The sequence below is a fragment of the Manacus candei genome, unplaced genomic scaffold (genome assembly GCF_025592945.1).
Source record: "Manacus candei isolate 608988 ecotype Guabito, Panama unplaced genomic scaffold, ASM2559294v1 h1tg000028l, whole genome shotgun sequence".
In the NCBI taxonomy this organism is placed as follows: Eukaryota; Metazoa; Chordata; class Aves; order Passeriformes; family Pipridae; genus Manacus; species Manacus candei.
Window position 1 is genome coordinate 12,227,726 of NW_026138076.1, and position 27,104 is coordinate 12,254,829.

At 35.7% G+C, this 27,104-nt stretch overlaps 1 protein-coding gene across 3 annotated transcripts in view; it reads right to left on the reverse strand.

Annotated features, from left to right (window-relative positions):
• The window catches only part of SGCZ (sarcoglycan zeta), a 431,982-nt gene that overhangs the window by 353,143 nt on the left and 51,735 nt on the right, over positions 1 to 27,104 (reverse strand). For 2 of the 3 annotated variants that reach the window (XR_007904954.1, XM_051790351.1), the window contains exon 2: positions 22,844 to 22,915. The exons of the other annotated variant lie outside the window; for it this stretch is intronic. Coding sequence is in view for 1 of the 2 variants with exons in the window: in XM_051790351.1 (XP_051646311.1) it covers positions 22,844 to 22,915 (72 nt within the window). In the remaining variant the exon portion in view is untranslated. The remainder of the gene's footprint in view (positions 1 to 22,843; positions 22,916 to 27,104) is intronic. 3 annotated transcript variants of the gene reach the window in all.

The following is a 27,104-nucleotide window of genomic DNA, read 5'->3' on the forward strand; positions in this document are numbered from 1 at the left end:
TCCATTAGATTAAGTGTCAGTTATGCAGTCAGTGTGCTAAGCTTGAAATATATTGTGTATAAATTCTGTTGGTGTAAGACTTTTCTCTTGAGTTGACATACACATGAGCTTTTTTTAAAAAAAAAAAAAAAACAAAACAAAAAACTATCAACCCAACCCCCAAGTAATTTTTTCAATTAATTTTCAAGAGTAGTTTGTAAATATCAAGAAGGTGGATTTATGTGAATGAACTCATGAATATTCCAAGTATGAAACATTCTAATCTCTACAACATTTGAACTTGTTTGACTTGTGGATATCAATGTAGTCTATTGCGAAGTCACTCCTCTGTGACTTTTTTTTCATAACTAGCTTTCACTGGAGTTCCTTTTCATACTTTTCCTTGTGTGACTATTGGAACATAATTGCACAGAGACAACCAATAAAGCATTCAAACAGTAATGCATAAATATTTGTCATAATTCATTAACATTTTAGACAATGCAAAATACTTAAACTCAAACAAAGTCAGATCTTTATCTAAATCCTCTTTGTGATCTAACAGTAAAGACCCTGCAGCACTTTCAGTAGGGACATTAATGCTGTACAGATGGATTTCTTCAATGTTTGGTCCCCCTAAGGCATTGTATCTAACGCTTTAGCACAGGATGGATTTTCTAAAGGCTTTCACTTCTTAACAGGCCTCTCTGTGCATACTTCTGTGATGTTCCAAAAATCTCTTCTCAATAAATACACCTTTTTTGATGAGTGCACCCTAAAAATTCTATCTGCTATAAGAGATATCTCCTGTTTGTAATTAAAAAGGGATATCTCAGTCCTGGCTGTGACTGGTATAATTGAAACAGTCTTTCTCTTTGTATGCTCTCAATTCAGTAGCAGAAAAAATAACTGTAGGGAGTTGTAGATGTATTCACTACTCTTGCCATACGAAAGTAAACTGTATCTTTAAGAAGGGATGCTTTAAGATGGATTGGAAACCAACAATCCTCATCAATAGAAATCTGCTGTGAGAGAAGATGAGTAGAAAAGAGATCAAAAGTAGTGGGAAAGTTAGCAAGCCAAACCCTAGTATGAAGAAATTGTCAAGGAAAGGAGTTGCTCTCTGCAACATTGTCTGAATGAGAGGCATGAACCAAAACCTGGTGAAAAGCAGAGCTTCTAAACTGTACTTAGGAAAAACTTCAAAATATGAAGATCAATCATGTTGACTTAAGATATGATCTTTAGGAGCTGGTGGGCAGAGGGAACAACTCTTACTTGAAAGCTATTGATGTACAGTATTAGTATTTCTTTCATCTAATGGTTATTGGAATGGAAAGAGACCAATGCTGTGAAAAAGCAATTTAAATACTAGAGATTTTTGATTTAATTTTGATTTTGCTTTGACTCATACTAGGATTGGGAGCACCATTTGTTTATATTGCGATGTGAGAACTGCATAGTCCTGTTGTGTTAAAGTGAAAAATAATTCTGGAAGAGAAACAGAAGAAGTGGTGAATTTATGCATTATCATTTGTGTGTTACTCATAATTATTTAAAAACAAACCAGCAAAGCAGAGCGGTAGGAAGAGTGAAGGGTAGGAGGAATGTAAATGTAAAGTACAATAGTAACATATATCTATACAATTGCATTGCAGATGTCAGTGAGAACACTAGTTAGATAAAAGATCTTTCTCAGTTTTGTTGTGCTAAACATGAAATAGAATTTTTCATTGCTGATACTGTGTACTCATCAATTCTACATTACATCTGCAGCATACTTCTGCTAAAAAGGAGCTTGTTAATTGTTTGCGTATTTACTTTCATCTCTATTTGGTGGTAAGTGGAAATCAAAGCTTTGATGTGTTTCATGTATGACACTGAATAGAAAGCTTCAAAATGCAAATCCAATCATAGCTCATTAAAAAAATCAGCCACGAAAGAAAAACCTAAAGAAATTGAAGGATGTTTGAGAGGATGAAGTGAATATTGTCAAAGCTTGTCAAAAGATTAAAGAAAGTGCATTCTGGGCACTTGAATTATAAAAATTGAAAACAGAAGCTAGATGCAGATGTTTTTTCTAAACACCAATGGCCTTACACTGGTAACTAACTTCTGGTCAGAGTGGAAGATGTGCACAGGGAACTATACCTCCCATAGTATATCTAGACAAGTAGCAGCTTACCCGTTCGTTAATTTTTTTTTAGCTTTGTAAAACTTCAGTTTCATTCTGATGCAAAGCCCTTTGAATTTATTGCATCATATAAGACACCTTATATTACATTTTGGTCAATATCTTAGTGCCAGCCAACACACATCGAAGACTGAGGAGAAAAAAGAAAAAAATACTTGCTAGTTTATTGAGATCAAGGACTTGAACTCAATCTCCCTTATACTGTGAAAGTTTTATAATAATAAATGATCTTTGATGAATGTCTGCACATGATTTTGTGAAATTTGGTCACTACAGAAGAGCAAAGCCCACTGTGTTCCATATTACTTGAACATTAACAAGGGATGGAGGTGGTGTGGGATAATTTAGGCACAAATATGATTCTTCTGGGATTCCCACAGTCTACATGAAATGGCTGCAGAGGGTTATGAGCCTGATCAGAAACCTATTATGCAAAGAAGCAAACTTGTCCAGTAGGATCTTTGCTGAACCTGGTGCCTTTTCCTGGAAAAGGTTTAGAATGATCAATGGCTATTCTCTTAAGAATTTTCTACAAATTTGCTAATAAACTTTTGATAGAATGTGCCACTATGTCCATGACTGTCTGTAGGTCCACTGGAGGACTGGCATAATAAGCCAGTCTAAGACAGTGTCTTTCCTTGCCTCCAATCATTATTTTTTGCTTCATTAAATGTCTGTTACTGGAGAGGTCAGCTATATAGTAAAGTTATTTGGTAGAAGGGGTAAAATATGTCAAATGATCAAAGTAGAGAAAGATAAATAGCTCTATTAGGACCAAAAAAATTACACAACTGAAATTTCTTAAATTATGAATGAAGCTGAGAAAGAATTACTTCAGGTGAAGCAATCAAGGTGACTCAACAGACATGTTCAACAAAACTTTTTGTTATGAAATATTTATTTGAGCCTTGTGATCACATATGTTAATAATTGTGAGTCTGGTTTTCCCCTTAGGTCCAAAAAGCAGTATGAAAACTTTGTTTAAAATTAGATGGATTTATATTTTGTCATGTTTTGGCCACCATGTATTGCTGTGAAAAGTAAATGCTTTCTGTATCAATTATTGCATAAGTTATGTATAATTATGCAAATTGTATGGTATTTAAACATATTATTTATTTGTTTTCTGAAAGTTTGTGTTCTTGTCCAAAAATATCTGCAAAGTGGCTTAGCAACTGGAGCTCACTGTGCTGGATTACTAAATTCATGTTACCCTGACTGACTGTAGGAAGGTCATGAGAACACTGTTCACATACTGCAGACAACTGTGTACTGATGCATACACAGGTACATCATGTGAGTTTGTGGGACACAGTGTTAACTGAAAAAAATCTGTACAATTATGATTTCAGAAGCTCTTTGGTATAGCAAGAAATTTAACTAACAGGTTTTCTGTGGGACATGAGTGTTCTGACAGTTTAGTACTCTTACTGCCACATTTAAAGTATTATGAAGCAAAAATCAGAAACCAGATTTCTAGTAATCAAGACTTTTTGTCATGTGACCCAGATGGGAGATGTTGAAATCATCAAACTGATGGCAAATGAATATGAAAACCTGTTGATTTTTAAGTAAAATAGCAGGAGGATAGCTTTACCATAAAAAGCAACAAAACAAACTAAAGCAACCATAAAGAAACAAACAAACCCAAGCCCAAACAAACCCTATTCTATATTTATGTATCACAATATGAATAAAAGTATGGCAGACGTGTCACACTGGGAAGACTCTACTTCTAATTACAGTTAGATTGTAAGATTACAAGATGTGATTGGAGCTATTCTGGTTTTCACTTCATGATATCCACTAAAAGAAAGGCAAGTTGTGTCTTTTAGGAAATATATAAATAATGCAGCCTGTACTACTACTGCCATATAACATTAGTGTCTGAAAAAATAGTTTACTTCAGGAAAGAGTTATTCATAGTGTCCAAGATTCTAAGTAGCACAGTCTAGAAAATAGACTGTAAAATAAGAAGAAAAGGATGAAATTACCTATTCATAGACTTTTCAAGCTTTTATGTGTTTCAGTGGCAGAGAATAAAATACTTATTCCTGTCTCTATTGAAGTTACTGGCAAATTTCCTGTTACCTTCAATGAAGGGAGGGACTAGCACTGCGGGTTTCTCAGGATGAGAGTTATTCATTACAATAAAATAATGAGGATCACTGTGGAAAAAGACCAAAAGGGTTGCATCAAGAACACAGAGATGCTTTGCTGTCCATTTCTCTACGAAATCCTGTGTTCTGTCCTCTTCAAAGCCTCTCTGCCCGAAAAACACCTCACAGGAAAACAATCTAAGATTCAAATAGTTCGATGTGGTGTCTAATGATTTTCTTATTCTCTTTCCAAAAGAAATTAATCCAAATAAATAGTACATGCATATGAGAAGGAAATATTCCAATGCCGGCCTCTAATCAAATTCATGCTTCACAAGAACCTGGTTGCTGTGATGTTGTGTACATTACCCTCTCAAAGCCACCCCCCAAGAAACATTGCTGTGTATTGTGAGAAAACAGACAGGGGCTCAGCTCCTTGTAATCCTGGTTTTCTAGTTACAGATGCTGAGTATGAGGTAGTGCCATTTGTTCTTTTGGAAAGCTGTGAAGCATACCTGTGTCCCACTAATATTTCTGACATTTGCTTGTGTCCAGGAAGTTTAAATGCTTCCTTCTACCGCTGGTAGCCAAATAGTTTTACAGACTCTAGGAGCCTCATACAATGCAAGCATCATAAACCACTGTAAGGCATTTACAACACAAGCAGACACACATGCTCTAGAGTTTTACATGCTTCCACAACAATCAGTTACGTTGAAATACCAATGAAAGGCTGCACATATTAGTTTCTGAAAGTACCCTGGTAAATACTTACACTCACTGTTTAAAGGAGAGTATAGACTCAAAATGCATTTATTGGCAACATTTCTGTTTGCCTGCTTGATTTGAGAGAATAACAGAATTTTTAGTAGTTAGTTAATCTCCTTGAAGACAATTTGAGATTCTTTTAAAATTTAAATTACTAAGAGATAAACAAAATTCAGACTATGCTATTTATTTCTTCTCTTTTATGTAGAGTTCAAATATAGAGGGATGATCCAAAAATTTTCAAATTGCACATATGTATCACTTTCTTTTGTATCTTACATATCACATTAGCAACCGAATTTACTCAGGGGCCTTTCAAAAAGTGTTTCTCTGTGAAGGTTTTATCACTGAAAGCTTCCTAAAGGTATTCAGCCACAGGAAAAAGGAATGACCACAACCACAGGAGAACCCTACAAGAGGTCCGTGATGATGTCCCAGGGACAACCAGAGGGCTGTACCTGAAAAAGGCAGGTGAGACTCAGAGCACTTTCTGTCAGGGCTGGTCTCCAGCTGATTCCTATAATTAGTGTAAAAGATCGATTTCTTCATCACCCAACCCTGATGAAGAAACATTTCACCTTTTCCTCAGGGCTTTTTCTCTACTGACATGCAGCAGGCGACTCTGCTAGTAAGATTGAATGTGGCTGTTGTGCAAAAACTATTTTGGACCGTAAATAGGAATATTTAGGCCTATTGTCATTTAGAAAGTTTCTTTGCTGAGGAATTGCTTAGTAGCAATTCAGATATTACCACAATAGAAATAAAGAGTTCTGTTTGTTTCACTATGGCATTCAGTAATTAGCTTTTAAATCTTTCAAGGCTAAAATTTCCTTATTGTGATGCAATTACTACAGTTGCTATATTACCCTCACTATAATGGAATTTCATTAACAATATCATCCAAAGCAGAAATGGTTTTACCATTTAAAGGTCAGTTACTTCCTTTAAAAAAATAATAATTAAAAAAAAGTAATTTGAGGCCTGTTACAATTCCAGTTTTTAAAATATCTCGAGGTTCTATGAAACTTACTTAATGAACAATTGGTTATTTGCTTTGGGTAGATGTACTGAACAAGAATGAGACACAATCAATTTAAAGGAAAACAGCTGATTTTACATTTACTATAGTTCATTTGACATGTTTGAGGCACAGTTTATATCTGGTAGAAGGCAGCACTAAGCCAGAATTCTAACAACTATGATTATACAATTAGTATGTATTAATATTAGATATAGCAACTATATCTGTTAGTCCAAAAACTGAATGTGATGAAGTTTTTTTTTTTTCCCTAGCTACCTTATTTTGGACTTTTTAAATCCAGAAGTTAGAAAATTCAATCTAAATTTTAGGATGAGCTTCTTCACAAAGAAGTTCATATATTTGTTTTAAATCATTAGATTGCTGTGAAAATATGATGTATGTGTGCTGAAAGTATGATTTTCTGAGTTTTAGTTTCTCACTTCTCCTCCCTCTTTTTCTCATTCTTCTTTTTAGCAGCCTTTGTTTTATCTTTGGAAAATGCTCCTGACAGACTGAAGCTCATGCAGGCAACTCTCAGAAGATTAAAAGGCAAAAGACTTTATTCAAGCTTTCAAAACTCTTTTTTTGTTATTATTAGATTCATTGTAACTTATGAAATTTAGCTTCATTCTGAACAATTTATCAGCATACTGGAATGTAAAAGAATATCTATTAAATTGAAATGCCAAATACTCCTTCATTTACTATCTGATAAAGTATTAGAAATTTAATTAATTTCACGGAGATATGCAGAAGTGCATTATACCACCTTAATGGCTTAGCAGGGGCCTTTAGAAAATATTTTAAACAACTGTTGACTGAAAGAACCAAGAATACGATCATTGTATTTTGAAAATATAATATTTGTGTGTGTATTAGTTTGCTGAAACAGAGTTTATTTTCCCTTTAGCAACCCTGACAGCGCTGTGCTTTGCATTGATAGCCAGAAAGGTGCTAATAACACTCCAGTGCTTTGGCTACTGCTGAGCAGTGCTCTCACAGCATCAACCAGCACTCTCTCCAACATTCCCCCTCACCAGTTGGCCAGAGGTGGTCAAGATCTTGGGAGAGGACACAGCCAGGACAGCTGATCCAAACTGACCAAAGGGATATTCCATGCCATATGGCATCTGCTTTGCAATAAAAGCTAAGAGAAAGGAGGAGGAAGGGGGAAGAGGCAGGGTATTCATTATTTACAGTGTTTGTCTTCCAGAGCAACCACAGAGTCCAGATGCCACTTTCTGATGGGAAGTACAGAATAAAATATTTGCGTTTTTTTATTTTGCTTGCTTTCACACGTGCACGCCCTTTCACTTTTGCTTCAGCAAACTGCCTTATCTCAACATACAAGTTATTCTCCACCTTATTTTCTTCCCCCACCTTATTTTCTTCCCCCACCTTGCTCAGGAGGGGAGTGACAGAGAAGCTTGGTGGGCTCCTGGCATCCAGCCAAGATCAACCCACCAGAGTGTTTAAAAAGACAGATAAACATGTTAGGCATCTGAAGGTAGGGAATATGTTAAGATACTTCCAATTTAATATTGTGTAAGTTTAAACAACTCCAATGAACTAGCAAATACCAACCTTCTAGAATGAGACTGTAATTTATTGAATGCCTCAGTAGTATTAGTCTGTTTAAGAATCACTGTACTGAACACTCACCACCCAGCTTCTTCCTTTCCATGCTGGAAAAAGTTTAATGGACTTGTGACTCATGAAAATCACCCAAGGGACTTGGATGCAGTAGTTGAGTAATGAAAGGTTTAAGAAAACACAGAAACTAACCTTCAGTGACCTATCCATTGAACACTTTAAAATATGCTGAGACACAACACCACATGTCAAATTACTGGGGTTTTTTGGTAGAGTCCAAGAATACTGCAGGAATTTTAATTTACTATTGCCATAAAAGGAAGCAATGGATTAGTCTGATCTGATGAACTAGGTTGTCCTGTGTTGACTCACTGTGACACATCTGTTAGAGCTGATGAAAACCTGTGCCAGATGGAAGAGACATGGGTTGCAACTGCAGTACGTGACAGATTTTCCTCCTACAGTAAAAAGCATCTGATTTTAGCTTAGTTTGTTCTTTTTAAAATTCTATTATTTGAGGGGTAGATGGGTGTTTAAGATGATTTTGGAGTACTTTGAGTCTTTTCTGCAACTTTAATCTGTCAAACAACCAGCACTCAGAGGTACCAAATTGCTGGAGGAGTAGGGTTCTTCACTGAAATATGCTAAAATAATATGCTAGATGGCTAGATATTCTGCTGTGTGGGTGAGGTGAGCGGAGCCCTTAAACGTATTTTTTTGTAAAATCTAATGTATCAATACATTGATTTGTAAGTTTACTGTCAAAAAATAAATTTTAACCACATGTTAATTAAGGTTGAGGAGGTTGAAACATGATTTTTATATTTTACTCTGTGGATACAAGAACTAAAGTCAGCTCTAAATAGTCTGGAAGAATAATAGTAGAGAGCTGCACCCAACTTCCATTATAACTGTATTGACCACAGGTGAAACACACAGCCCTTTTTTGGTGCATTTCAATAAAATAAAGTGTTTTGTTAAGACCTTTTCTTAATATAACAAAATCTCCCTTTAAGATCGTTAGGGAATGTTTTCATATCAATCAAAACCCATGTAAGAAACAGAAAGTAGAAGTACAATGACTGAAGAATAAGCTTCAGCCATTCTGGGGAGTCACTGAATATTTTGTTAACTTAATTTAATTAAATTAATTAAAACAATTATCAATTAGGTGGAATTCCTATTAGATGGCAAATTCCTCCCAGAGAGACAATAATATTGTATCTCACAGTTAACTGTGATGCCATTGCTTCACAAACAACTACACATACAAGTCTACATTAAAATCAAATTTGAAAAAGCACTCTTCAGAAGTTAAAAAAACCCCTAAAGTTGTCTTTAGAATTTTAGAAGTCACTTTCTATACATATGTTTTCAATTATTTTTCCTCTCCTCCGATTCTTTTTATTTAATGCACAGAGTACAAATTCTGGAACTTTCTAGAAAAATAAATATTTTATCATTGAGCTGTTATCTGAAACTAAAAAAAAAAAAGGTGAAAAATAACTGAAAAAAAGTGTCTTTTAAAAGAAAAAAACCAATCCCTGAATACTGATTAATGGGAACAATACTGATTAAGGGGGAAAAAAATCAGGCTAGAAGGTAACAGTTATTTAAGTTATTCACACCTTTTCCTAATGTAGGTGACCCTTCTTCAATAGGAGTCCATTAGGCTAAAAAAGTTATAATTATCTTGTTTTCTTTGCAGCTCATATGGAATGAAGTGATTCAAATCTCATGTGTATGTACTTTATTCAACTGAGAGCATTCAATTACGAAAAATATTCAGTCCAAGATTAACAGCCCTTTTAATCATTCAATAGCCCTCTTCACATCTCACATCCTCTCTTTCTCTCAGAATTAATCACTAAGTTACATTTGGAGACATCAGCCAAGAGGTTTTTGAACTAACCACTAAATTCCATCAATGTCTGTTACCAGTGATAGTGATAATCATTTGTGTTGTAAGATATTTATCTGCAGCCTGATTAACTTGATAAAAGACAAGAATTAACAACAGTAAGCAGCACCACATTGGAAAACTGGAACATGCATTTTTTTCACTGTCGTTGGAAATCTCTCATTTGTAGGATTTACTGGATATGCATCCAGCTTTCCTTGAATTTCCAGCAGTCATGTATTTAGTTGTTACTTTGGATCTGCAGTATTTGCTATCTGTATTATCACTAGGAAGGCAAATATTATCTGCTATACCAAGCACAACCTTGTGGCAACACACCTTTTATAGAGAAGTACCAGAACTTCTTAAAGACCCTCTTTCCTCACTGGAGCTGGTTGGAAACACTGTGCCAATAGAGCTTTGAGTACATGCAAGGACATTGCTGCAGGTTAGAAATTAAAGAACACTCATCTCCCATTAAAAAAAAAATCTTAAACCATAGAAAATAGCTGTAGGAAAAGGAGATGGAGATTATTATGCTACTTAGAAATGATGGTTCAATTTAAAAACAAAATAAATAATGAGAAATCAATTGCCAAGCAAGAATCATCTCATACCAGCAATGGTTTTGGTTAGCTTTTCATACTTTTATATTTCTTTTCTGCATGTAGACTTCAGCGTATATATGAAAACACCAGAACTTTTTTTCCCCAATCACCAATTTCAACTGCAAAGCCCTCTTCTCCACAAGCAGTTGTGACTGGGTGCTCATGCTCCTGCAACTCTAAAATCAGAGCTTCAACCATATGCAGTTACCTTGTGACATCTCTCAGAGTGCTGACTTAAGAGTTTTGTTCTCTTAGAAGGCATATCACAATCTGCACCAGGTGAAAAGAAACTACACATACTCATTTGAAATTCTTAGTTTGCTTTGTTCTGAACAAACAGCATGGACAAGTTTTTCTGAAACTGAAAGTTTGAAAAAAATTATTCATTAAGTTAGGCCAAAAATATTTTTAAAAGCTGAAATACTTAGTTTCATTTTGCCCCTTAAAACTCCTCACATGAAAAGAAGACACTCCAAACAAAAGAAATTTTCAAGACGAGGCAAAATATTTTGTTTCCAAAATTCTAGAGAAGTCTATTTGAAACCAAGCAACTTATTGAAACAAACATAAATTTGCTAAATATATTGTGTTAATAAATATTCCTTTTGTAAAAAAAAAAAAATTGTCAGTGTTGCACTAATATAGTTCTGCTTGTTAGTTCTACTGAGCATAGGCATTTGTGTCTGCAGTTTTGTTTGAAGTAGTAAGGAAAAGCATATTGCATTCCTTCCAAAAATTTAAGTGAATGTAGACCTAACACCTTTATTAATTTGGCAACTCATTCTGAATTGGTTTTGATTACTTCTTATCTGTGAGCGACAATTATCACAAAGACCAGTTTCAGAAACTGGCAAAGTGAAAATAGTGTTACATTTATTCCACTGCTTTCTCTTAGAAGTGTTGCAAAAACAATTAGCAAGAAACTGAATCATTACTGAAAACTATATTTCATTATTCTTCTCTCAACCTAGTTCTTTGCTTTGAGGACAGCCTTTGAAATGAATAAAATAGAATAAAATTTATATGTTCAAAAATTATTAATGAAATTACACATTATTTGCCCAAAGCCACATGAATTGGTGGGAGTGCTAATATAACATCAGAATATGTAATGTCTTTATATATTCCTCTACAGAAATTAATTAGTTGATATGATAGACATATGGTCATATAATATTGTTAGTATTGTTGTTCTTGTGAAAACAGCAACAATACTGGTAACAGAAGTAGATATACCAGACACACTAATATCAATATCACTGCCTTTTTATAGAATATCCTAAAAGATAGACAGGTCATCTTTGAAGAAATTTTGTATCTAATATAATTTCTGCTTTTGCTTAACTCCTGTAACATATCAATATGACATAATAGTCAATATGGAAGCTGTCTTTAGACATTTCTGCAGCATCGAGTACATTTCTGGAGGTTTTCTTCTAAATAATGGGCTGTAGCTAAGACCTGTTGTTTGCTGTTAACAACCACTTATTCCTGTTAAAGGGGGAGGAAATAAGGAGGAGGAAGGGTGAGGGGCAGAGAGGTTTGCAGTGTCCTCCAAGGTAGGTATTCCTACTCTTTTACATGAGAGGCATGCAAGCTTTTGGGAGAACTGCAGACAGTTGAGCTAGAGCAATGGAGTCAAAACCTGATCTCCCTTGCTGAACAATTCCTATACAAACATAGGAGATATCGTTATTCTTTTCTTGCCCTGCGCTGAGGTTGAGGAACATATTTGCTCCATAACCTCCAAGACTTTATTACAAATTGGCAAAACCTTTACCTATATTGTAGATCTCTTTCTGTTACAATTGAAATAACTTAACATCCTTTGAGTGCATCAATGCACAGAATGAATGAATTTCAACACGTAATTTTTAGGAATTTTCTGCCATACTTTAAAACCCTATTTTTGCTTTGATGGAATCAATTTCTTTATAACAAGGTTTAGACTTATGAACTTGATCCTTCATAAACTTTCAACACTGTTCCTATGATTGTCTTGAAAATATGGCACAGTAGAAAAGAAGATGGTCACACACAGCCCAGGTTTTAGGAGACATAACTGTGACTCTTGAGTAGTATAAAATGGCGAGTGGGAATAAACATACGCTCCGGATCAATCAGATACTTTTTCTTTGTTTCTCTGGAGAGAGTGGGGATGTGCCCAGCCCAGAGAGACTGCAGCATTGCTTTGCAAACTCCTAAAGGCTTAGTGCACTGGCAGCGACTTGAGGGATGGAAGGATGTTGCTACTCATCCATTTACTCCACTCAGTCTGGTTGTGTTTATTTCAGCACAGAAGACGAGGAGAGTGGAAAGTTTATTGTAACTATCCAGAAACAAACTCCTAGACTCTGAATGGGTGCTAGGAGCAGGCAGTGGGTTGGAACAGAAGGTACACGCAGAGGGTACATCATATATGCCCAGAGGCATAACATTCAGTTATCAATATCCCATGTCCCCAGAATGGAAAGAAAATATTCTCTGGTTATCAGCAGTCCTCAGCCCCACAGAGAAAATTTGTTCAGTGTAACTTGTCAGGCGACAAAATGCAGCAAGTACTGTTTCTTTCCCTATTTTTTCACTGAAACAACCCTTAGATGCAAAATCCAAAAAGGGTTAAGGACCAGTTTAGGAGCACATAAATGCTTTTCCTAGGGCCTACAGTTTCAGACATTAGTTCATCAGAATTAAATCAACTCCTTACAGCCTGATCTGATCAGAAACTTGCATATTTTAAAGGATCAGTTTTAATTTCTGAGGCCAACATTAACTATGCATCAACTACTCTCTGTGGAATAGTTTCAAATAAGTGATAAGGCAGTAAGCATGCCTCATGCCACTGAATGAAATGTAAGAGAGTCATAACTAAACTTACTCAGGACAAAGTCACATTCTAAATGTGACAAAGTCACATTCTAAAAAGAAGTGATCATAATGTGCATTAAGTGAAAGTTAAATACATGATAAACCATCATGTTCATATTCTTAACTGCAACATAATGCAATATAAAGTGGGCTCCAAAATCTACATATATTTATGGTTTTCATAATGTTTGTAGGCAATTGAAAGTAAAAATGGTTCAGCTTTTGGTCTAATTTACACTTTTGTAATCCAGATTAATTTAAGCATGTAGAATTAGACTGATGAAAAAATTAGATGTTAAGGAAGAATATGATCTTGTATTGCGTGGCTTTTTATAATAAATTTTCTTAACGCTTCTTAAAAAACCATGAGCTTGGTTTGCAAATACAAGAAAATGAAATTGTTGAAATTCTAGTTTCATTATTTCATCTCATAATGGTTTAGTTCTTTTTGTCTTATAAACTTTATTTCAAGACTTGAAATAAAAGGAAGACAGGAAGAAAAGGTGTTTCTAAAATCTTTCTTCATCAATTCTTTTTTGTAAAAATACAGTTTTTCCACCTACCAGTTTACTTATCATTCTGTAATATGAGATCAAGCAAAAAATAACCATACGTAATTCTTATTTTATATTCAAATACACCAACAGGGACTCCTTCCTACAAAGTATTTCAAAGTATGCTATGACAGGGCTATTGTACTTTAAAATTCTGAAAGGCAGCCATAACTTTAATTCTTTCTGAAAAGTAATAAACATAGTTCGCAAGATTTAAGTTCGGATTACTTTCTTTTTAAAATTGACTCTTCTGCTTTTTTAGAATCAACTTTTTTTTTCTTGAAAAATATGGAATCGTGAAGTCATATTTATTATGTATGTTACATAAAACTGTACAGCTACCACTAAATAACGTACTTAGTGCTTAAGAACTAGCATGGTAATTTTTTTTATTTTTAGAAGGTATGGCTTGATTTTTATGTAATTCCTGTCCTTTCAATAATACTCTAGAGACCCTATGGTTTCTACTAGCTGTACATGTTATTTCTTTTGCCACTAGAGACAACTACTTTATGCCAAGCATAGCCGACCTTTTATGGGTTTCTTTGTTTTATTGCTTTCATCTTAAAACATTATCATTGCCATCTAACCTAATTTAAATGCACAGATCCATTTTCAGACAACATGAGTAAAAAAATATACAAGTTTTCAAATGTCAAAGTCTGTAAATAATCACTACAGACATTTAGGGGATGTTTTTTGCTAGAGGAATGCATGCTCCTTTCATTGTCTATTCTCTTTCATCCTAGTAGCATTTGCTTTGAAAATCCATGTTTCCAGGCAATAACAAGGGCATAAAGTTATTTTCTGCAAATTGTGCAGTTCTAGGAATCTTTGTTTCTCTTAAGCATCTCAAGCATCTCTGCCAAAGTGGCTGTATAAGCATTTTCCAATTACATATTGAAATATTAAGCAGTTCTAATACACGCAAAGGCCACAATGCTCTGTACACTTGTGCTAGGTCTTCTGCATCAGCTTCTTATTTGACACACACTCTTTTAACATCGCTAGAAATGGAGCAAGAAGCCCCTTAAACACCTAGGTACAGAACAGAGGAGAAAAAAAAAGGAAGGGGAAGCAGTTTAGTTTTTAAATAAGACTTACAGCTATTTATAGAGAGCCCACAGTTCTGTGCTGTGTTCAGTACAGCTCTTATAGCTGCTGGACTAAAATGCTACATTTGTCTCCCTTGCTTTTCCTTCCTTCAAGCAAGCTTCCCACAATTCTCCTGAGCTCAATGCTCAAAAAAGATGGGACCTCTATGTAAAAGGACTTTTAGTCTTTTTGAAAATTCCCCTTCCTTCTGTAGCCTCCATTTCTCCTGTTCTCACCAAGACAACTTTGTAATTCAGTGTTGCCTGTGGGATGAATTGCATAACACTTCTGGGCTGCATTTCCTCTTCAGTTTGATCAAAGAGGGAGGCAAAGTGGGTCTGGGTCAGGTTGAGCTGTGACCAAAGCAGGTCCTTCAGAGGCAGTTGCTGGAGCTTCTCAGAAGCGACTTACAAAAGAAGAGGCAACTTCAGCTGCACCCCAGGAACCATCTCACAACTTCCCATGCAGAAAAAGATTTTACCTTTTACACATTTGTTGCAGCATGAATGGATGGAACATCTGGTATCTTCACTGCACAGCTAGTAAATTTGAATCCTACAACTAGGTGCACCATGCTCCAAAAGGGCAGATACAGTCAGATTGCATGTTAAAACGTGATATGACATAAATAGAATCAATGTAACACATAAGTATGTAGAGTATCTTCCTCTCCCACTGTACTTATTTAGCAAATGGGAAACTTTTGTGAGAAAAATCAGTTAAAACACTTGTTAGATTACACAACCTTAAGCAAGTTGTATTTATCAGCTTTTTAGAAACTACTGCTTTTAACCTAAAAGTTTCCTTTTCTGCAGAAGAAAAATGAATAGTTCAAGTTGCAGAAATATGTGATACTTGTGTCTTTCACCCTCTAAATACTTATCTATAACTTACATATTTAAACTATAGCACTCTACTTTTCCACTTGTCTTCTGTGTCCTTGGAAAAATGCTCATCACTCTTTCAGCTCACAAGTATGCTGAAGTCAGTGACAATCAGATTGATTTCCTTGCTAACCGATAAGCTTGTCTCTTTTACTAGATATTTCAGAATTTATAGCATAGATTTTGTCTTTGTAAATTAAGAATTCAAAAATACATTTGTATATTTTCATATCAGCTGATGACCTTCCATGTTGTCTCTCCTCAGTATACAGTCAGTCCATTGCAGGGAGTACAATTAGGAAAAGCTTGATTATAAGTTCTATATCTGTGCTTGTTCTGACTGGGGTAGAGTTACTTTTTTTCACAGTAGCTGGTATGCAGTGATGTTTTGGTTTTGTGCTGAGAATAGTGTTGATAACACTGGGACGTTCCTGTTACTGCTGAGCAGGGCCTTACACAGAGTCAAGGCCTCTTCTGCTTCTCTCCCACCCCATCAGTGAAGAGGCTGGGGATGCCTGAGGAGTTGGGAGGGGACACAGCCATGACAGCTGACCCCAAACAACCAAAGGGATATCCCGTGCCATATGGCATCATGGGGGGGAAAGAGGAAGAAAGCAGGGAAGGGCATTCGGAACCGTGTCATTTGTTTTCCCAAGTCACAGTTATGTATGATGGAGGATGGGTGAATACCTGCCATCCTGGGGATGGGTGAATACCTCCCTGCATACCCAAAGGAAGTGGTGATTGAATTACTTGTTCTGCTTTGCTCGTGCACACAGCTTTTGCTTTCTCTCTTAAACTGTCTTTATCTCAACCTATGAGTTTCATCATTTTTACCGTTCTAATTCTCTCCCTGATCCTATTGGGGGAGTGAGGAAGTGGCTGTGCAGGGCTGAGTTGTCAGCTGGGGTTAAACCATGACATCACAACAAAATTCACGATGAAGGATAAGATTTGCAGAGTAAATATTTTCAGAATGAGTATTTCACAGCACACATACAAGATAAACAGAGAAGAAATAGAAATCAGAAAGTGACTTTCTGTCCAAGAAAAAGAACATGGTCCTGAGCCCATACAATAAACAGAGTAGCTCATCTGTATAATTTTGCAGACTTAAATTTAACAGGGTCTGGGAAACAAGACAGTCCCAGTCACCTGATGCATAATGCAAATACATATTTTTCTTCACATGTATCCAGATTAGACATATCCTCTTGCTTTTAAAAGGTGATTTTTTTCATTTAACTTGACATATAATTTAGTTGATAAAACAAGATTATTTTAATCTTTGGTTTGCCATGGATACTTAACCACTGTACATATTTAAATAATTCCCAAAATTCAACGACATCAAGTTTAAATAAATTACTTCGCCTGAAAAGTGCAATATTTTTGATAAATGCTATATGAGTATTTAATATTTTTATAATTGTGTAATGTTTTACATTAATTACACAAAATTACGAACTATAAGAGAATTAATGTTATGAAAAAATATTTCAAACAAGATGGAACATCAGTTAGATGGAATAAGATCTAACAAAGTATCATTTTGACTTTACTCCTTTCTGTATTAGTTGTTTTTCTCCTTTGCTCTTGACATTTATGTTTTCAGTATAGTCTCTCTATCTTTTGTCTGTATTCAATTCTCTTTCCTTCCTCAGTCTTTTCTCTTATTTCTCGCTGTACCTATTCTTCCCTACTATTTTTAATTACTCTGCTCCTGTGCCATTTTCAACCATCATTTGGGCTCAGCAAAAGTGCAAAACCATCTCACACAGGGAAAGAGCTGCACAAAAAAAAAATAACATTTTTTCTCAGTCTTCCCTAATGAATCTGAGGCTTTTTCAAGTGAAAATACTTCAAGAAATTATTTGCTGAAATATACTAGTTTAACAGGGAAAACTTGCATTTATCTGCTATTTAAGTAGCAATGTACTTTAGAAATAATTCAGTTAGGCAGTCCAATTAGGGTAGCCACACTGGTGAATGCAGTATTGAAATTGCAGAGATAGAGACTATCTCTGGCTTACTAAAGATTGGTTTTATTCTTTCTTGGGTGCATATTCTTACTGCTTCTCACAGGAGCAAATTCCAAAGGACATAAACATGAATGCAAAAAGTTAGTAAATTCTTCTTGGTCATCACTTACATGTATTAGTTACATGTTGAACTAAACCAGTGACAAAACATTGTTGTAGGAATACTATCTATAAAAAAGTAGGACAAAGTTTCAAGAGACATTGTATGTTATAATTAATTTATTATATGTCTATACAGTTTAAAATGGAAATATTTTGTTACAGAAGTTTTCTTAGATGAACTTTGCCTCAAAGGATAGGTTCAGAATGTTTCAAGTGCAGAAGTATGTTATTCCACTTTGGATACTATTTAAAAAAAAAATAACATCCCCTTTATCTACCCCAAAACTGTGCTTTGAACAGAATCTTTCAGTTTCACAAGTAATTCCAAAAAACCTAGCAGCAATTATTTTCAAAAGCTTATTTTTAATAATTGTATTGGTCTTAATATGCAGCAGTTTGGAAAAATGTTGGAATCCCTATATGTACTGTATTATCAGACAGAAAACAGTTTCTGCCCTCAGTAGAGGATAGAGCACATAGATGAGAACGTCCCTGGACAGGAAATAAAGTCAGGTGAAGTACAGTATATTCAGTGTATCCTAATTTAGCAACTTGCAGCCATCTTCAAGCAATAATTACATTTAAGCTTCCAAGCCCGTATACAATTCAGTATAAGCACATATGTGGAGAAATGTAAAATCATGTATGACTTTACACAGGATTATTTTTCTGTACCCTGGAAAGACTGGAGAAAAGCATATTTACAAAAAGAATATGAATTTCATGCACTTTGACACAGCAAGATAATTGTCATTTTAAAGAGTTCTTTGTGCTGGTATTTCAATATTTACAATAGGGTGTATGGGAGCTATGGAGTAGCCATTTTACATGCAAAATTTTCCTGTGAAATTAAGGAATAATGAAACATCATTTCAAAGAAAATAAATGCAGGAAATGTTTTCTGTTCTATTTCACAGAAGAAGGTATTTGAACCTTGACATTTATAAAATAATCGACTTCCGTTTTTGTCTATGTATGTTTCAGAGCTGAGTGATGTGGTTGACACTCCTGAAGGACAGGATGCCATCTGGAGGGATGTGAACAAACTCGAGAAGTGGGCCCACGGGAATCTCATGATGTTTAACAAGACCAAGTGCAAGATGCTGCATTTAGGTTGGGACAACCCTTGGTATCAGTACAGGCTGAGGGATGAACAGAGAGAGAGCAGCCCTACTGAGAAGGACTTGGGAGGTGCTGGTGAATGAGAGATTGGACATGAGCCATCAATGTGCACTGGTAGTCTAGAAGGCCAATCACATTCTGGGCTGCATCAAGAGAAGCAATACTGCCCCCTGCTCTCATGAGACCCCACCTGGAGTGCTGCATCAGGCTCTGAGGCTGCCAACACAAGGAAGGACACTGGCCTGTTGAATCGAGTCCAAAAGAGGGCCACAAAGATGATCAGAGGGGTGGAACACCTCTCCCACGAGGAATGCCTGAGAGATTTGGGGTTGTTCAGCCTGAAAAACAGAAGGCTCCAGGCAGACTCTACTGCAGGCTTTCGTTACTTAAAGATAGGGATCAAAAGATGGGGAAAGACTTTTAGTAGGGCCTGTTATGACAAAACAAGAGGTAATGGTTTTAAACTAAGAGAAGGCAGAATCAAACCACATGTAAGGAAGAAATTCTTTACGGTGAGGATGGCGAGACACAGAGCAGGTTGCCCAGAGAGATGGTAGATGCCCCATCCATGGAAACATTTAAGATCAGGTTGGACAGGGCTCTGAGCAACCTGATCTAGGTGGAAGATGTCACCTGTTCATTGCAGGGGGATTGGACTACATGACCTTTAAAGGTCCCTTCCAACTCAAACTATTCTAATTTTAATAAAGCAACTCCAACAGATTTCCTAAATGAAATTAAATAGAAAATTGTTCATAATTGCATATGTTTAAATGAATAGCACAAAAGACCAAGATAACTAAAATACTTCAAATTTACTTGTTTGGTGCTTTTTTTGTTATAGTACCTGCTATAAAACTAAAATGAAATGACATAATAAAGTGTTAGCATGTAAAATGTCTTGGTGAAATGGCTTGTAAATTGCTAGGTGTCATATATGACAAATATAGATCTATGGTGTATATAGACACATATGTTCTACTTTTCTCAACAAGTCCAAGCATCTCTCTTCCCCTTGCTAGCTTACTTCACTACTTGAGGATGAAGGTACACACAAACAGATTCAGTTAAATGAGACCCCTGAATCCCAACATATTCAAGAAAAATAAGTTGTCAAAACTCCAAAAAATATATTTCTATTATCTTATATGATGCAAATAATACATCTGCTTAAAATCTTAGCACACAAGATAGTCTTCAGATATTTTCTGCTTTTGTGATCTGTGGACTAGTCAATTACAGAACATTAAGCTCATGAGATCTGATTTCATAAAAGAACTTCTGAGTTCTAAAATCAGCTCATATGAGCACATGTTCAACAAGAAGTTCAGAGCATTTTCCTAAAGTAAAAAAAACTATTTGCACATTACATAAATAACTGTCCTTCCTCTCAACATAGTTTACAAGTACTTGAAGTTCCTATTGTACTTTTTTCTCACAAGAAAAAGCTTTCCAGTTTTACTTTCCTCTGAGTAAAGTCTAGCTCAGACCCAAGTTTATTTTTCATGTAGCTAATTCTGGAAGTATGACAAGAATCATCTTGAGTACTCCCAATTGCAGAAGAGTGACCTTAGCCATTTATGTTCAGTATTGGTTTTGCCATGACTGAGATGCAGTTGCAATCAGGACAGAACAGCTGTAAGAGAGCACAAGTCTTTGTCTAGCAAATGATCTCGGTCATGCTAAAGCCAGTCCCTAACTCAGGAGGCAGTTGGCACACACTTCCACGTCTCCTTTCCTCTTTAATAAGTGTGCCTCTGACAAGGATAACCATGGTAGCACTACCATTTCTTCAAACATCAAAGGACTATGCAGATGTGATTTCACATGCATGTTTCCCCAACATGTGAGGCTGATCAGCTTCAATAAAACAATTATAGAGAATGCTGTTGCATTCTCTGCAGTAGACAGTTGTCTGCTTTGCCAACCTTTCCTTAGGTAATCATGGCATTCTTTCATTCTACTATCTCTACTTGATCTGGGTATTGCAGGGGTGCCCTTCCTCAGACCTCCCTGCAGGTAGGCTATAACTATATCACTAACAATTATTTTGCCTCTCTTTGATCTGAAGTCATAGCAACATTCACTCAGAGAACATCAAGCAGACTGGTATGTGAGCTAAAACTGTATAGGGCATTTCTCCTTAAGAAGTTAGGATTATGACTATAAGGATAAAAAAATAAAACAATAAAACAAGAACGCAAAATTCAAACTTTACACTACTGGGAACTTGCCTAAGACTTCAGTTAGGGGCAAGTATCAGTATTTGTTGCATAAAAACAGATTTTTATCTTTAACTTCCAGGAAGCATCTATTATGCAAGTTTAATTAAAGAAAAACACCTCAATATGTTGTTGCAGCCATACAGAAACGTTAATCAAACATTTACTCTTTTGGCATACACAATGTTGGCTTCTCAAAAGAATAATCTTTCACTCTCCCACAGGCACACATTGGAGGGAAGATTTTTCAGTTTTCACAGTCTACTTATAGATGGAAATTGTATTTTCATTTTTCTCTTCTGCAAAGAAAGAAATATTACTCCAACAAAATATAAGCTGTGTATCTTTCTTTTAGCAATAACAATGGAATAAGCAGAAACTGAAAATCTAAAGTTGTTGCAATGCTGTCAGACTGGTCACTGGAAAAGCAAAGACTGTGTTTCTTTGCTTATGTCATTGTTTAAGTCCAGCTGGCAACTAAGCACCACATAGCTGCTCACTCACCTGCCCCTCCACCCAGTGGAATGGGGAGAAGAATTAAAAGTTAAACTTGTAGGTTGAGATAAGAATAGTTTAATAATTGGAAACAAAGTAAATAATAATAATAATAATAAATAATAATAGCATTAATAATAATAATTAAAAAGTAAAATCCAAGGAAAAGTAAGTGATGCACAGTACAACTGCTCATCACCCACTGATGGGTGCCAGACCCTGTCCCTGAACTGCAATTGGACCCCCTCCCAGGTAAGTCCCCAGTTTATATACTGAGCATGACATTCTATGGTATGGAATATCCCTTTGGCCAGTTCAGGTCATCTATCCTGCCTGTGCTCCCCCTCAGCTTTTTCTGTGCACCTCCTCACTGGCAGTGCATGAAACACTGAAAAAAAAAAAGTCCTTGACTTAGGGTAAACACTACTTATCAACAAGCAAAATATCAGTGTGTTGTAAACATTATTCTCATAGTGAATCCAAAACCCTGCACTGTACCAACTACTGTGAAGACATTAACTCTATCCCAGACAAAAGCAGGATGGCTTACTTATAAGTAATTAATGAATTAAAGCACCACAGTATCTTCTTAATCTGTTTATTTTCCTTGTTCAGATAAGAGTTGTCAGTTTCAGTGGTCTACTGCATCTTGAGTTTAATCTGAGCAGTACTTATTTGTCAAAGACTCTTCCCAGCTGACAGAACTGTGAAAAATGCAATTATACAAAGCTGATAGATTATTTCTTTCAAGAAGCAGAAACTGTCACATTTATTCACACCGCATGTAGAAGCCTGCACACAGTTTTGTGAAAATGTGAAGATATTATGGACAGACATTGGCAGCAGTATTTTCAGGTTTTTAGTGTGTCCATATTATGCCTATATCACCAATACAGCTTAGAAAGCATAAAAAAATAATGTATTCAAACAGAATATATTAACTTCTCTTCTAAAAAGGACTGTAATTAAGTTTTCCACTTTACCTGATTGATGTTATCTTTAAGTGTTATCTTTATGGTCTCATCTCTCTTCCCTCAACAAAAATGATGCTAACACATACACTGAGAGGACTAAAAAGGAAGCAGGGAATGACCCACATAAAAAGCTACTGAAGTTGATAAGAACTTAAGTCTCTGCAAAATTGCCTTTTTTTTCCCTTTTCCACTTCTATCAGCTGCAACACAAAGAAGAGAGCATGTCCTTCACAAATCAAGTGATCTCATAACTGCTAAAAAGATAGAACCTCTCTCTTATAATGAAAGTGTCCCACAGAAAGATGAACCACTTGTCTACTCACAGGACAGAGTAGGACTTCTTTCCAGCCACAGAGCAAAATGAACTTCCAGTCTCTGGGATTGAAAACTTGGACCTGAAAATAGGAATGAACAGTCTCATAATGTCCCAGGAGGAACTCAAGAACATGATTTATTCTGCTGCCAGGTGAATCTCTCCTAACTGATCTCAAAAACTAGCTTCTATGAAACTAAAAGCTAAAGAAAAATCTCTTATTTACAATTTAATATAAAGATGCTGTAACAATGGAATCTGTAAATTCATTTATACATATATATATACAGAGAGAATATATTTGAATGTAAACTTAAAAGTTGACATTTAAGATGGAAAATACAGTATACAGATGCATTTTTTTCTGCAATTAAAGCCATGCGAAAGCCATGCTAAACTGCTGAAAGAAATATTATGCAAAATAAGTTTTTGTTATTCTGGATTTTCTTTAAACATCTTAATCTAAGGTTAGATTTGCCATCTGGGGATGAGAAAAAAGGTTTGCTTGTTTGGATTCCAGAGCTAAATAAAGTTGGAAAATTGTGATTAATTTTGTATCAAAAAGCAAGACAAAGGTAGCTAAAAAGTACAACTGCAGAAAGTTTAACCTGAAAACTCAAGATCTGAAGCTGAATATTTTTGCAAAGCTATTAGTGTAACATTCTGGCTCATATTCATCACTAATATCAGATAGATAGAAAAGCAGATACACTTAACATGTTAATAGAAAGTTTTTAATTGCTGTCACAGAGAGGTCCCCAGGGAGCAGAAAATTCCATATTTTCCCCTCTTGATGGCTAAAGTTTCAATGGTTGCAAAATGATTGCATTGTAACAAGTGGGGATTATCTAAAACCCTATTAAGTGGTTCTGTTTCTCTTCTAAATAGAGATTTTAATGTCTAAGTTGGAGATATGCTGGCCAGATCCAGGCATAGATGTGTTCTTACAGTGCCAGAGACCTCATGTGGAAGACAGTGACAAAGCCCTATTGACTTCAGCAGCAAAACCCTCTTCTCTCTGGCATTATAGCCCAAGCCAAATACAATTTATGTCTGCTTTTCCCACCTCCTCCTTCTCCATCAGTAGCACTCCCCAGTCAGTGCTTGAAGTGTTGTTTCGCCAGTGGGCACTCAGCGTTTACCATCAGTAACCAGCTGCCTTAGCACTTGGCAGCTGCTGTTACCCTTTAGGGGCTGAAGCAATGTCTCAACCATTGAGTAACATATTTGCATCCCTAATTACTAACTTATTCTAATGCCATGACAGTGTTGGTTCCTGAGCTTCTAAATTAAAATCTTGATATATCTTGTCACTTTGGTGAGAGCCTCTGGCAATGAACAAATACAAACAATGAAGTTACTTACTGGATGGATATGAAACCTTGTTTTTTGTGTTTATTTTTTTTTTAATTTATTTATATTTAAAAGGTACCAAACATTTGGAGCAGCATCAGAACCCAAATGAAATTCCAGTAAACTTCCATTAAGCAGAGGAATCTGGAGGTATTTCAAACACACCAACCAAGCAAGATAGTTTCATGCGCTCACACTTGTAGAAGCAGCTAAGGAAGAAGAAGAAAATATTAAAGCAATAATATTGTGGTCCTGAGCTAGCCAGAGTTAAGAGCAGTGTGTGTGTGAAAACAATCACAAGGTCAAGCTGGAAAGCCACTTGAAGCATGGTTGTTCAGTCACATGGATGTGTGTGGTATGTGAGAGAGAAGAAAACATCTGCCTGACTGGAGAGCTTGGACCCAGAGTCTGTACAGAGGCTGTAGAGTCTGTATAGAGTTATGGAGTAATAAAGTTACAAGAGAGTTCTGCCTGGACAAAAGTCTGTCTGCTTGAATTCACTTGCTGCAAATGGTGCAGTGTGAAGATCCTTTTTCCAACAATGGTGTCACATGTGCCACGCATACTGACACAGGCTAACACACAAACCCTTTGACAAAGGGTAAGCCTGCAAAGTAAGCTGCTTAAGATGTGAAAAATGCTGTAAATCAAAATCATCAGAGCAAAGTTTGCCCTGTTTGCTATTTAGAAATTTGAAGTATATTCCATCTATAGAATTTTTTTACATGCCTGCAGAGCTTGGCACCAGAATTGAAGCATTAAAATCTATTTCAAAGTTGTTGCATGAGTGTAAAGAAGATTCTCCAGAAAAGCCAAGGTAGCACCACAGTCTAGCACAGGAGGTGGCACAATCAACATTCATTCACAGACTTCAAAGATAGCCACCAAAGAACAAACAAGTATTACTTTCAAACTATGTACTGGTGGTGCTATCCAGAGCAGTTAGAATCAGACTCCCTGTTTCATTCCCATTTTTTCCTAGGCTGTGCTCAAGACCTCACAGTTCTCTCAATGTTCTCAAGACCTCCCCACAGCTCTCTCAATGTACTCCAGCCTTCTTTAGCAAGACTGCCACCATCTCTCTATCTCACTGCATCTCTGTCTCCAGTTCTGTCATATTCTTTCTTCTTGCGATCATCCAAATTTGTCTCACAAGACTTTTCTTTACCCTTGCTTCCCTCAACTCCCCAAGGCTGTGTCTACATGAGAAAATAGAAGATCCATAGGGTGAATCAGACCTGAAAGTGCATGTTATGCACATTTCATATCTAGCTTCACAGCTGAAGAAAGTATGTGATTCCAAATGAAATCATGCACCTCCTGAGGTGAAATCTGTAATTTTCACTTCACTTGTTTTTTCTATAATGTAAAGCAGTCATTTACCATGATGTGCTTTTGACTAGAAATCACACCACTAGCACACCACCATACTGAAATTATGTCCCTTTGCATCCTTTTTGAAAATACATTTTACTATTTGTTCTATAGGTTTTTTTTATTTATTAAAAGCACAGTAAGGCGCTTGCAACTCACAAAGTTGAGAACTTCCTCAGAAAAACACCAGTTTTAACTTTATTTTATGGGAGGGTTTTATGTGGGAAAGAGGCCTTAGGTGACAAAAAAATTAAATAAAAAAGAGTAAATTTTTTTAGAAGTGTCATACAGAGAAAATGTCATTGTATTTTCTCATAGAATATTTACACACATGAAAAATAGGTCAGTACTAGCTTATGATTCCAACTCAATTTCATTCTTAAATATGTCTGCCATTGGCAATGCATCTCCTTTTGTGTCCCTGTCACATCTTTCCCATTCCAGCTTTTCAGGAAAGGAAAAAAAAAGGAAAACAAAAACCCAAACCCAACACTTTTTCCATTCTTGAGTTTAATCATTTTTCCTCACTGTCTACTTCAATCTCCTTGTTTACTCTCCAGTAGCCTTCATATCTCCACAGCAACACTGTTCTTTCATTTCCTATGCAAGTTCCCCAACAAAAGACTATGAAGAAAAATAGGTATATTACAGATTAACAAGGTTACTATTTATCTCTGACCATTACATTTCAGAAAATTTATAATAAAGAAAGCACAAATCTCACATCCCTACCTCCCTACATCATGGGGGAGGTTCACATGTAAAGTTTTTAGAAAGTCTGAGTTAGAATTTTCATATATCTTATGATATGTGCATAATTTGAAGCTTGATATGCCCAAATAGCTGTAAGGCTTTGCATTTTATATTCCAAATAACAGTATTGATTGTTCAGAAGGTTTGGATTCTAAGCCTAACAAGAGTGAAATAAGACTGATGCTGTATTTGGTTTACTAAACATATATTTTTCTCTTGAAAATCAATACATCTGCAGAAGTGTATGAACGGACATATATATTTTTATGATCTGTCCATCATATCTTAAGACATGCGGTCATTATATACCTGTGTTGCATTGTGTTTTCAAGAAGAAAATATGAAAATAATACTTTGTCCAACAGATGTAGCCTTTTTCCTACTTTTTTATGCCTGTGTAATTAAACAAATCATGCACTACACTGCAATATTGATTCCCAGGAAGACAGAAGATTGGAATAGATGTTTCTGTCAACTTGCAACACTTACAAAGCAGATGAGGCCCTTCCATTATATGTTGCATAAATATAACTTTCAGCTAATAATGCTGCTAAGGAAAATTTCAAAAGAAATGTAAAGGAAATTTAATTTTTAAGGAAAATTATGAACATGCTTTATTTGCACATTTTTTAAAGGCTAACATATTTATTTACATATTTTACAGAGGATTAAAAAAAATCCATGTCTTATTTTAACACTTGGGCAACTTGGCAATATCACTTCAACAAAGTTTTTGAGAACCAAGTAAAATGAGGTCAAAGGGAAAAAAAAATATTTGATGCAGCTATCTA